The sequence below is a fragment of the Pteropus vampyrus genome, unplaced genomic scaffold, assembly GCF_000151845.1.
Source record: "Pteropus vampyrus isolate Shadow unplaced genomic scaffold, Pvam_2.0 Scaffold151, whole genome shotgun sequence".
In the NCBI taxonomy this organism is placed as follows: Eukaryota; Metazoa; Chordata; class Mammalia; order Chiroptera; family Pteropodidae; genus Pteropus; species Pteropus vampyrus.
This window is the reverse complement of record NW_011888932.1, coordinates 4,824,839-4,838,924: the sequence shown is the minus strand read 5'-3', so window position 1 is coordinate 4,838,924 and position 14,086 is coordinate 4,824,839. Positions and strand designations below refer to the sequence as shown.

The 14,086-nt window shown below is 31.1% G+C and overlaps 1 protein-coding gene across 1 annotated transcript in view; it reads left to right on the top strand.

Annotated features, from left to right (window-relative positions):
* Positions 1–14,086, top strand: part of WDR78 (WD repeat domain 78) — an 82,041-nt gene that overhangs the window by 66,464 nt on the left and 1,491 nt on the right. Inside the window, 3 exon segments of the mRNA XM_011369602.2 lie at positions 3,971–4,069; positions 4,708–4,934; positions 6,632–6,788. Of these exon segments, the coding sequence (XP_011367904.1) occupies positions 3,971–4,069; positions 4,708–4,934; positions 6,632–6,788 (483 nt within the window).

Here is a 14,086-nt window from a genome sequence, read left to right as displayed (position 1 = left end):
AGTGTATTAAGATATAAAGCAGGACAAAATATTAGTACGTTAATTAATATTGTGCCTTGTAAGTAAAAAAATAAACATAGCTGCCAACCTAAGTTTGAATGGCACACCTAGTTTCCTATACTATATCTTTATCTGCTTTCTAGAGGAAAGGCCTGTAATTCTGAGGAACTATGTGGCAAGATCCTCTTTAAAACTTCATGTTTAACTTGAGTGCTCTTCCTTGCCCTTCTTGTGTATTCTGCTGCTCTATCATACAGATAGAAACCAAATGCACTGTATAGTCCTCTATAACTTCAGTGTAAGTAGCAACTCATTTGATTCTGGGGATCAGGAAGACCACTTAAGTTCATGCTTAGCAAGACCACAATCAAATCAAAGCACAGTTAAGGGAGTTCTACTTTTTCAAATTATTTTTATCTTGAGGTTCTTTGGAAACAGAAAATCCAGCCATTATGACACACTGTTAAGAAAATATGTCCTGTGTGTTTTTTGTTATATGTAATACAGTCATCTCTTTAGTAACACCATCATCCACCTAATTATACAATCCCAAACTTAGGCTCCTACTGTGTTCTGCCCTATCATCCAGATAGTATTTAAGTCTTATCATCCTGCTCCTTCCAGTCCAAGCTTACTACTGCTAAAGTAGTTCAGGCCTTTATGTTTCACTTTTACAACACTGCTGTCATATTCTAACTACCTTCGTTCTCAAATTCCTGTAATCTACTTTTCATCAACTCCAGAACAGTGTTTCTCAATTTGAACAGGGAGCAGGCTATTTTCCCACCAGGGGACATTTCACAATGTCTTGAGATATTGGCATCTAATGAGCAGAGTCTAGGGATGCTGCTAAACATCTTACAGGGAATAAGACAAGCACTGTCCTCATCCTGCTCCCAACCAAAGAATTAACTGGCCCAAAATGTCAATAGTTCTGGGTTGAGAAATGCTAATCTGGTGTCTTAGAAATGTCCTTGGTGTAAGGAATTCAAGATGATTATGTAGTTTGTAAAGTTTTATTTTTTCCTCTCTAATCTGGTTACCTTTTATTTCTTTTCATTGCCCTATTGTACTGGTTACAACCTCCAGCCCGAGGATGAATAGAAGTGAAAACAGATATCCCTGTCTTGTTTCTCATATTAGGGAGAAAACTTTCAGTCTTTTACTATTAAGTATGATATAAGCTGAAAGATTTTAGCAATTAATTAGGTCGAAAAGATCCTATTATATTACTATTTATTGAAAGTTTTACCCTTCTAATATACTGTTGGATTTAATATGCCAAAATTTTGTTTAGAATTTTTACATCTTTTTTGTAAGGGGTATTGGTTTATAGTTTTCTTGTAATGTCTTTGTCTGGTTTCGGTATCAAGGTAATCCTAGCCTCACAGAATGAGTTGAAAAATATTCCCTCTTCTTGACTTTTTTGAAAGACTTTTCATATAAGTAGTAGTATTTTTCATTACATGTTTGGTAAAATTAATAAATCATCTGGGTCTGTAGCTTTCTTTTGGGAAGATATTTAATTCTTAACTAAAAATTCAAGTTTTTACTAGATATAGAGCTATTATGATATCTGTTTCTTCTTAAGTGAGGTAATTTGTGTCTTCCAAGGAATTTGTCTTCTTCATCCATTTTGTTGAATTTAGTGGCATAATAATATTCTCTTTTATCCTTTAATAGCTATAAAACACATAGTACTATCATCTAATTCCTGTTAGTAATTTGTATCTTCTCTTTTTTCTGATTAGTCTGTTTAGAAATTTATTAATTTTATTGATCTTAAGGAATCAGCTTTCGATTTCTCTGATTTTCGTTATTCTTTTTCTCTTTTCTATATCATTGATTTATACTTTGATATTTGTTATTTCGTAAGTTCTACTTTGATTTTATTTGCTCTTCTTTTTCTAATTTCTTAACATGGAAGCTGAGATCATTGATTTATGACTTTTTTTCCTAATATAGGAATTTGTTCTATAACTTTTTCCATAAATACTGCAGCATCCCACAAACTGATAAATTTTAATTTTCATTCTGTTAAAAATACTTCCTAATTTCTCCTTTGATTTCTTCTTTGATTAATAGGTTATTTAGAACCATGTTATTTAGCTTCTAAATGTTTGAGGGGTTTCCAAGGATCTTTCTGTTATTGATTTCTCATTCAATCTCATCATTATCAGAGAAAAATTTTTTATAAACTGCATAATTTTGAATTTATCGAGATTTGATTTAAAGCCCAGAATGTAATCTTTACTGGGAAATGTTCTCTGTGCACTTGAGAAAAATGTGTATTCTGCTGTTGGGTGGATTGCTCTATGAACATCAATCATGTTAAGTTAGTTGATGGTGTTGTTCAAGTTTTAGTATACCCTCGATGGTTTTCTGCATATTTCTTCCATCAATTATTGAGAGAGATGTATTGAAGTCTCTGACCATTACTGTGGATTTGTCTATTTTTTTCCTGTAATTCTATCAGTATTTCATTTATATATCTTAAATCTTTGTTTTAGGTATATAAATGTTTAGGATTATTATTTTTTTGATTAATTGACTCATTTATCATTATGAAATAACATTATTTATAACTGATAACATTCTTTATTCTGAATTTACTTAGTCTGATAAAAATGTAGCCACTCTAGCTTTCTTTTAACTAGTGTTATCATGGTTTATCATTTTTCCATTCTTTTAGATTTAACTTATTTGTATCTTTATATTTAAAGTGTGTTTCTTATAGGCAGCACATAGTTGGATCTCGCCTTTTTATCCAATCTTACAATCTCTGCCTTTTAATTGTGATGTTTAGTTTGATTATTGATACAGTTTGGTTTGAGTCTATCATCTTACCTGACTAGTTTATTGGTGGTGGTGGGATGTGTGTGTGTGGGGTGCAGTCTAGGCCTCCTTGCCTAGAGACAAGACTCCCAAAAGATGTCTCAGCTCCAGAGCAAGAGGGTTTTGCTGAGCCTCTTGCAACTGTGTCATAGTGCAAACCTCTGTTCATTCCTGTAATCTCAAAGAGGTTTTTCCTGAGAGAACTCCCTAATATATTCACATAAATGGAACTTAAAACCATTAGGTTAATTTTACATCTAACAGATGGCAAAATTTAAGATTTCTGATATAACCAAATGTTTAAGAGAATGTGGATTTAAGAGAACTTTTATTTACTGCTAAATATAAGTTAGTAATGCTACTCTGGGGAAAAAAATGTACTTTATTGTATAATTTGAAATTGCACATACCCCATGATTTAGTAGTTGCATTTGTAAATACGATATACGCCAGAGCAGTGTGTCTCAAACTTTAACATACATATAAATTACTTGGAAATTTTGTTAAAATGCAGATTCTGATCCAGTAGGTCTAAAATGCTCGCAGATGTTGCTGACTATGTAGCCAAGACATAAAACGTTGACTTTCAGACTTTTTAACTATGACTTTGCTGTAGGAAATATATTTAAAATCCTTATTTAGTATATACATTTAGAGTTAAAGATGTCTGAGACATCATCTAGTCAATTTCTCCTTCCCAGCAAGAATCATTTCTTCAGCATTATAGTCATAAATAGTTAAGTCACCTGTCTTTTCTTTGACTAGTTCTAATGAAAGAACACTTACTATTTCCTTGGACTGCTAGTTCCATTGCCAGGTAGCTCTAAGTGTTAGAACACTTCTTCCTTGTTTTAAGCTACTGTTTGTTCATGTAATTTCTAGACAGGTTACTAAATTCTACCCTCTATTCCAGCAAAGGAAAAAACTATGTTTTCTTTACACAGTAGTCCTTCGGTAGTTTAATTATAATAAAATCATGGTAGAAGGAAAAAGACAACAGACAACTTTTTTAAAGATAGTATTTCTAGTTTTGGTTCTAGAATTGATTTTAAATAGATTTTGAATGGTCTAATCTTATTTAGCATATTTACTAATGTATTATAAGCCAATGCATTCTGATTTTTGTGTGTTGTAGGACACAAATATCTATTTGGCCGGCACTGAAGAAGGTCATATTCACAAATGTTCTTGTTCATATAATGAACAATACCTAGATACCTACAAAGGACATAAGGTTAGTTTAATTATAGTAGGTATGAAAAATTTATTTTGTAACATTTCTGAAACCATAGTATTGTTATACACAGTATTTTTAATATACTATAAATTTACAGCTTCAGAGTTAAAAATCCAACTCAAAATAAGTGCTTTCTTGTATAGAAACCACCGATAATGTGTGGGGCATTTTATTTGGCTTCTGAATATCCTCGATTTCTTCTTGCAAGTTACAGAAGTCACAATTTTTATTTGTTTCTAAAAGACTTTGCTTATGGTAATATGCTGATGCTAAAGTAAAATTGTCTCTGACATATACCTATTCTACATATTTTTTATGATTATTCCAGATATATTTTCATTTTCTCCATTTCTATCTTTTTCTTAATACTCCTTATATTTTTAAAGTAAATAAGTATACCATATATTAATATTTAGTGAGTATTGTATCAATTATATTTTTATGTTTTTGTATGGCATAATTGAAAGAAGATTCAATTTATGACCTTACTCTCAGCTAAAATAATACCCACACAATAATGCATGGTGCATAAATCTTCTAGAAATCTTAGTATTTTTAGTTGGTTGATCAAGTTTTAAGTATAAAATATTAAATACTATTTACTTACGAGTTTTAATTTATTATTTTAATTCTAGGGTCCAGTTTATAAAATAGCATGGAATCCATTTTGTCTCGATGTATTCTTAAGCTGTTCTGCAGATTGGGGTGTTATTATATGGCAGCAGGAGAATCTCAAGCCATTTTTGAGTTTTTATCCAACTACTCACGTTGTTTATGATGTTGCCTGGTCTCCAAAATCATCCTATATATTTGCAGCTGCGAATGAGAGCAGAGTGGAGATTTGGGACCTTCATATCAGCACGTAAGTGTTAATATTTTTCTTGGGAATATTTCTAGTAGAAGCAATTCAAGCTAAATGATACCTGATAGTTTTGACATCAGTTAGAACTATAGTTACTTTAAAACAAATAATGTTTAATTTGTGAGAGTTGAGAATAAAAATATATTCTAGGATAGTATATTAATGTTAATTACTTATACAATATGTGGTTTAAAAATATTTTAAACAAAATAGATTATCTTACTCATCTCAAATGATTATAGGTTGCTATAGGATATCGTAACTACCTTGAATTCTTTTTCGTTGCCTTGTTTATAAGAAGAATGCAGAGGCAGCTGATTGTTCTTAATTGAAGATTTCTTATAATAAGATAAAGAAAAGGAACAAAATAATTATTTTTACAATATTTACCTATTCTCTTACCTTGTTTCAAAATGTATTCAAAAGGGCATGCATTTAATTAAAATTTTTGATTTAAGGTGTTACACCAAAGTTATTAGAGTGTCATCTAGACCCATCTATCTTTTTAATATGAAAGTTTATACAATGCTAGAATAAAGTTTTTGTTGATTCTACTTCTTCAGTTGGAAAATATTGTAGATCTCTATGTTAGTTATTAGCAGAAGGAGCAAGGAAATACATTTTTGTTTAAAATAAATATGTAAAATTCAACAGGTTTATTCTTAATGACAATTTTTCCCCCTAGAAGTTAATAATTTAATAACTTTAAAATTTTGTCATGGCTTGTTCTATAAAACAATTTGAATCAAAAATCAATGATTACCTCACAAAGCAATTATTTTAGAGTGTAAAGTGGCTACTTAAATGATCCTGCCTCTGATTTAAAATTTTCTGGTAAAACTGTAGTTCCCAAGACAGCATTTCTTCAGAAGAAACTTGCAAGTTGCTGCTTCTGTTTGTTTATTAAGGGCATTGATGGATTGCTTCGGATGAACAAGAGTAGAAAAAGTTCTTGTTCAAAATATTATTTTATGTTTCAGAGGTTTATTTGGATCAAAATATTCTTCTATTAAATGACATTGATTATTTAAGGAGTTATATTAGTCAGGGTCTTCAGAGAAACAAAATTAATAAAGAGAGAGAAAGTGATTTATTTTAAGAAACTGGCTCACATGACTGTGGGGCCTGGCAGGTCTCACACTAGCAAGACAGGCTGGCGAGCTTGAATTTCCGTCCCAAGTCTGTGTTGCAGTCCTGAGTCTACAGGTAGTCTGGAGGCAGAATTTTCAGGGAACTCAGTCTTTTCTCTTAAGGCCTTCAACAAATTGGTTGAATCTACTCACATTATGGAAGGTAATATGCTTTATTCAAATTCTGCTGGTTTCAATATTAATCACACTTAAAAAAAAAAAAATACCTTCACAGCAATGTGTAGACTGGTGTTTGAGCAAACAACTGAGTACCATAGCTTAGCCAAGTTAATACATACAATGAACCATCACAGGAGTTTAAATTTATGAGTTCACATCTTAGTTATAAATTGCTTTAATTTATCTAGTTGAAATTAGTTCATTAAAAATGGAAAGTTTTGATTGAATAAGGAGTATTAAGCAGTTATTTTGATTTTGGAAATACTTAGAGAAGCTTTTGTTTTTTGGAACATGAAATCACAAAAAATATTTCAGACTTTTCTTAGTTTGCATATGAAAAGAATGTATTAACAACAGCTGACTTTACAAATAAAATATTCATTGCAGTTTGGACCCTCTGATTGTGAATGTTGCTAACCCTGGAATCAAGTTCACAACTGTTCTCTTTGCCAAACAAACAGATTGCCTTCTAGTAGGAGACAATGATGGACAGGTTGCTGTGTATGAACTAAGAAATATGCCCACTGTTTCGGATTCTGGCCGGGTAAGACTCAAAAGTCAAAATTTTATGTCATTTTATGATTTTGTTCAGTTGAAATATTCAAATATTACTCAACGCAAGGAATTTACATTTCTTAAATATCTTAATTGTGGTACAATGGAAAGAACCCAAGTCCCAAGAGTTGTTACCTACTAGGTACAGTACCTACTAGGCTTGTTTTTTTTGAGCCTCACGTTCTTTATCTGTAAAATGAGAATACTAATATTGTTGAGCATAATAGTTATGTTATATGGAACAACTAAAAATTGAGCCTAGTATATGACTGGGGCTTAATAATTGTTAAATATAGCTGAGAAAGTTTACTGCAAATATTCAGACTTTTATATGATAGTAATATTTTAGATATTATCCAATATTCCTGAAGTAAGCATTTGTTTCTGTTGTATAGCATTATCCTATTCCCTTACTCTAGTCTTCAAATGTCAAAACTTTGTTGTAAAATTTTGACCAGTAAATCAGAATTACTAGATACCCATTTTTTAAGATAACTTTTCAATTTTTTCTTTTTTTTATATTTAAATTGCTATTTTATGCATGATCTGGTAAATATTGTAATGATTATAATAACATGTTAAAAATATTCACAGATCAATAAGAAAATAAAAGACTAAGACTCTAGTATAAGAACAGGTAATGGTTCGAAACCATTCACAAAAAATGACTAGTAAATATATTTTAAAATTCAACCTCACTAATAATTCAATAAAATTGCATTACTTTAAATTAAAATGTAATAGCATTCTCATATATCAAGTTAGCAGGTTTTTTTTTTTTTTTTTAATGGGACTGCTTAGTACTGACAAGCATTGGAAAAGGTAGATTCTCTCCTATACTGATGATTTGAATAAAAATTGGTAAAACTTCTATGGAAGCAATTTAGCAATATGAACAAAGATTGGCCACTTCTGGGACTCTCATGTATAGAAATATTTATAAAGGCAATCAAAGAAGTTAATTATAGCATAATCTGTGATAGGATAAGAAACAAAACATGGAAGAAGAAGGAAATAACCTAAATATCCAACCAGAGGGAAATGTGGCCAGGAAGTCAAAAGTGTTGATTAGGCTTTGGTCAGTTATAGGAAGGGGAGTTCACCCCAATCATAACCATTTATTTGACTTTAAATATTAAATAAATAAATAGATAGGAAACAAACAAACAAACAAAAAATGCTTAGGACTTTGTACTTGTCATTCTCTCTACCTAATATCCACAAGGTTTGTTGCTCTTCCCACTGCAAGTTTTTGTTCAAGTGTCACTTTCTCAGTGAAGTCTTCCTTGGCCACCTTATTTACTTGCATTAATTGCACTTCTACTCTTCCCCAGACTTCCTATTGAATACTCTTTCATGACTTATTTTTCTTAATAACACTCATCTAAGTACACCATATTCTTTATTGATTTATTTTGTTAATCGCCTGTCTCCCACAACTGTGAACAGTGAATTTCGTCTCTTTTATTCTGGGCTGTATCCCTACGACCTAGTGCAGTGTCTGGCTTGTAGTAGTTACTCAATAAATGTTTGTTGAATAAATATGCATTAAAAACCAGAGAAAAAAATCAACGTATTAGAAACATTATTTCTTAGAATAGGACCAAGGATAAATTTTAGTCTTTTTACTTATCTGTTTTCCAAATCACTACGCTAATAAAATTTTTTTTCAAAATTCATTGGTCTATTTATATAATAATTTTAGTCTGTTCTGGGGAATGCAACCCTAATGGATTAATTTTTCATGTTATAAAACATTTAATATTTTTTATTTTTTCACAAATGAGTGTACAAGATATTTTAAAAGGTACTAGTGTGTTTGTGCTCACACTGAATCTTATTTAAGATACACAATTCAACAGCCAAAAAATGTTTTTAATTATATTTTTTATTCAGGTTTCTCAAAAAACATTAAAATGGATCCAAATATAGAGTTCATAGTAACCCTTTTTCTTCTGTTCATATTCCCTCAAATTCTAAAGTAGCCCCAAGGCCTAAATCCATCCCTTTAGGTCTCTGTAATTCTTTCACTTCTATCCCACAAGAGCTCTAAGAACTTGTCCACAAACTTTGAACTTGGGTCGTGAGAAGGGGGAGTTGAGTTGTTCTAAAATCTTTGTTAGGATGTGTTAGGATAGCAGTAAAAGAGAAATCTATGAGCATTAGCATGTTGGTTCTTTTCCTCACACATGTATAGAGTACTTATCTAGTACTATAATTTATCAATATAAGTTATAATATTTTGTATACAAGTCTTTTTAAATATTTCAAGCTGTTGGAAGCTTTTGTATTTAAGTATCTAGCACAGTGCTAGCACATAATAGGCATTCAGCAAATGTCGAATAGATGTCTGATTAAACAAACCTACAAACAAAAGTCATATGGTTTCTAAGAAAGGGAAAATATATGCTCAAGAAATATAATAAAGTCATAAAGACCTAAATAATAAACAAACTCCTGTAGAAGCACAGAACAGGAAAATAATTGACTTTTGAAAGGGGAATGGGAGGAAGAAAAGGGAAGAATGGGAATAAGAATGCTTTGGGGAACGCTTTCACACAGGAAATTACTTTTCAACTGTGCTTTGAAGAGTAGGATTTCCCCTTGGAGACAAGAAAGAGGAACTGTTGTTCCAGACTTAGGGAAAGGCTTGAGCAAAGATAGAAAATTAGAAAGGTACATGGCATTTTAAAGAAATGGCGAGTAGACTTTTTTGACTGGTAAAGAAATTGCTTGAGAGAAAAGCAGCGAAAGGGCCAGTTGGATTATATGGGACCAGAAAATATATGACTGCCATGATGATGAGTTTGATCTTTATTCTATAGAAAATGGAAAGCCATTTAAGATTTACTATCCTAGAAATGACATAGGGGAAAAAAGTGAAATTAGCTCTCTTTCTCACATTTTATACAATGATAAACTCGAAATGGATTTAAGACTGTGAAAAATAAAACAAACTACTAGAAGAAAATGTAGGATAATGTCTTAATGGTCTAATGGCAGGATAGACTAAAAAAAAAAGACTCAAAACATTCCCTAATCTTTAAAATTTTATCCTATTTCTTTACCTATAAAATATGTATAATGTTGTGACCAGAATCAAAGGTTGTTAGAAAGATTAAATGAGTAAATAGGTACAAAGTAATTAGAACTGATACTAGTAAGCTCTCAATAAACCTCAGTTATTCTTTGTATGATTATTATGTCAAAATTAATACTTTCTATTCAGGATTCCATATGCCACATTAAAAAAAACCACAAATTTGAAAAAGAAATTTCCAAGATATATAAAAGACATTTAATATTTAGTATATGTAAACAACTCCTACAAAACAATAAGTACAATTCAATTTTTAAATTGGTAAATATATAAGATATTAATCACAGGCGAGGAAATGAATATCAAATAAATTTATAAAACAATATTCTCACTAGTAATGAGGAAATATGCAATTAAAATTATGCAGGATACCAGTTCACACTGATTGGATTTACAAAAATTAAAACATTAACCAATATCAAATATCAGCAAAGATAAAGAGAATTAGAAATTCTTATGCAAGGGTCATGGGAATATGAATTAGCATAGCCTCTTTGGATAGTAATTCAATAAAACTGATAATTCAAAAACTATACAAGCCAATGATACCAGACTCTCCTGCACATTTGTACCAGGAGACATACCTAAGATATCAGCGTAATGTGTTTTTCCTTCTTTCCTTCCTTCCTTCCTTCCTGCCTCCCTCCCTCCCTCCTTTACTCTCTCTCGCTCTCTCTCATGTTTCTTTTTATGTAGAGAAAATTAGTCTACTTTCACTTAAAATATTCACTTTCAAATATGTTACAAAATTTAAAAAATTTAGTTAATCTTAAGCTCTTGCATTTAGATTATGTATTTATTATTTTATTTATAAGTCCAACAAATTTTAATACATACTTTTAAGTAAGCTTTTGTAAGAATCGAATCTCTTCAAATCCTTTCAATTCCACTTATAAATATAATATATTGGATTTTTAAGTACTTCAATTGCTTATGGGCAAACAAATCTTAGATATTTAGGGATTCTTATTAATTTAATAAATTTAAAATGTTCAATATAATAAATCTTAAATTTTCTTAAATGTTTCATAACTCTTTACAAATTAATATTTCAATCTATGATTAGAAGTCTAAATCAATTACCTAATAACATATTTAAATTAGAATCACAAATTTATTTGTTAGAAAATTTAATATGGCAAATTCTTTTATATATAATGAATGGATATTTAAAATACCAGATATATACAAATTCCTTAATATAAAAAATATTTAAATTATCTTTTTGGTTTGCTACATTTCTATACACATTCTTATTCTTCTCAGGGTAAAAATATGTTTTCTCAATAAAGAAATAAATGAAATATTTTAAGAAGTCTTGAAGATTATTCTCTCAACTGGCTGAGATGCATATTGACTGTGGACATTTAAGAGGATTTTCCTAACTACCTTGGCTACCATGAGGAGCCCTGTTGGTTTGTTAGAGTCCTCCATATGGAGTGGTCTCAAAGCCTCCCTCTCCTGAGTCTAGTTTCATATTACTTACATTCTCCATTCTTCTCACAGAGATCTGCAACTTTGCGTATGTTGCTGCATCCCTTAATTTACTGTGTAACTAATTCTAAATTACTACAGTTTTCTTATCTGGTAGGACTAGAACCCTTAGAGATGTTTAAATGATGTCTGTTTTGATCATATATATCTCCCAGGGCTTTGTTTAATTCATTGATAGTGGCCTGAAAGACATGCCAATTAACAAAGAATGTTTATAACAGCCTTGTTTTTATATTGATAAATTGAAAACAGTCTTGATGATCATCAGTGAACTGGATAAATAAAATATGGCACATTCACATGAGTGGCTATAACACAGAAATTTAAATGATGTATATTTCAATGTGTCAATATGACAAAATTGAATTAATTTTAAAAAACAGTGTTGAATGATAAAAGCAGATTGTAGGAAAGTAAGTACAATATGTTATGATTTATGTAATATTTAATCACAAAACTTAAAACTGTGTTCTTAGTGGGCATATTTATAGTTAAAGTATAGACTGGAATGTGGAAGAAAAACGTTTCATATTTGTCTTTGTATCTGAATCAGTTGGAGACATCTTGTATTTTGAATAGTATAATCTACAAGCAGAAAGAAGGCTAAGCTCAGAGAATCTGAACATTTTTGACAAAGTAGTGTGTGTGTCTGTGTGTGTGTTAATGGTTTCAATGCTGGTGAGCAAAATTTTCTTTTAACATATATTCCATACATTAGTAAATAAATGCTTTCCTAATACAAATATGTTTTTCATGCTTTTGATCACAACATTTTAGAGGTTCAGGATTGTATTTCTGGGAGACGAAACAAAAAACTATTAATTACTTTTTATGTTACTTATGGCCAAACACAGACTTAACTGATATACCTCTTTCTTAGCTTTTCAGAGAAGAATTATAATCATAACAGTAATTTGAAGTTTCAAAGTAATTAATGTCAAACCATTATTTGCTATCAAAATATCAAGTAACATTATGACCTATAATTTCTCTATTAATTTTAAGTAGGAGCAAATCAAAATTTTGACAGGCTTGTGATTTCATTCTGTAAGAAAGATGTATGCCAGATTGATTTATGATAAAGGTTACTTCTGAAGGGAAGGATGAGGAAAGAACAAGATTGGGGGAGGAGATACAAAGGAAACTTTAACTTTATCAGTAAGGTTTTATTTCTTTCACTAAAAAAAAAAAATCCAAGGCAAAAATGACATTTGTTGATTTGGAGTGGATATGTGTTTTACAAAGGCAAAGTACCAGACAGCACATGCACCAGGTGTGCTGAACGCAGGGCTCCCTGGGAGAAAACCCATGGAGATAGGATCAATAGCAGTTTTAGGACCACAACTCCCCCTCATCTCTGCAATGCCCATCATTCTCCGTGGCCTTGCACAGCAGCAGAAGGACTTTGATCCTTGGGCTATGGAAGTTTTAAGCTACGTGATTTCTGAACTCTTGCCTCTTTCTGATGTGATCAAAAACCAGAATAATATTGTGATATGACATGGCAGAGCATTGGCTCCAGTCCTGTCCTACCAACTCAGGGTTCATGATTAGGGGTGACATCAGCCTAGTGCCTGGCATGAACAGGAGCCTGGGGTTCAAGCTTTGCAATTATAACTGTGATGTAGCTAGCTGTCAACAGGATTTACCTCCACATTAGCATTTATTGTTTGTTGAAGCATCAACTCCTCTAATGGCATGATGGAGGTTGGTTGCTAGGGGCCTAAGTCTTGCATTGACTTATGATTTAAACACTTGGCAGAAGTCCATTTCAAGGGGGATATTGCATAAAACAATTCTTTTTCTGGAGGCAGCCTATAGAGAATCACTCCTGGACATTATTTCTACTCTTATGTTTCAGTGTATAAATGTTTTCCATGTTTTTCTCTGTACTTTGGGTATTTACAATTTTTTTCTAATTAAAGGAAAAATAAAAAGATAAGTGAAATCTTTAAAATGGGGTTTAGAAACATAAATCCGTTATATACATAGATACTGATGGCAGAAAAAATAGACCATTCATTCAACAAATATTTACTGAGTATGCACTATGACAGGGTCTATTTTAGGCACTAAGAGTATAACAGTGAACAAATTACAGTAGTGATCTATTACATTTACCCAAGTGAGACTGAACTAGAAAGAAATGGGTTTGAAAAGCAACTTGGCAACCAATTTGGAGTGTCAGAGCTTGGAGGATGGGGAAATGCCAGCTAAAAGTACAGGAACTGACTTATGTAATATTATCTAAGGTGTTTATAACTCTTTACTTTATAAAACACTTTCACATAAGTTAACTAAATCAACTCATAACAATCTTTAGAAGTGGATGTTAATATTTCCATTACATATTCAGTGAAACTAAGATTCCCAGTTATCAGTGATTTTCTCATAATTATTTTTGCTATATGGTAGAGAAAACTCCAGTTTTCTGCTTCCAGTTCCCATCTTCTCATGATGTCTTTCTTAAAAACTCATCCATATGGAAATTCAGACATTCTACTCTCTCTAAATCAAGTACTACAGATCAGGAAAGAGCCTAAGATATCATTAAAATTTATTTTACAGATGGGAAAATTCAGGTTTATACATTAAGGCTAAACAGTTGTTGTCAAAATTGTCCCTTTACTGAATCTTTATAAAACTGTTAATCAAACACATTAAGAATATTTCACAGGAAAGATCAGGTTTAT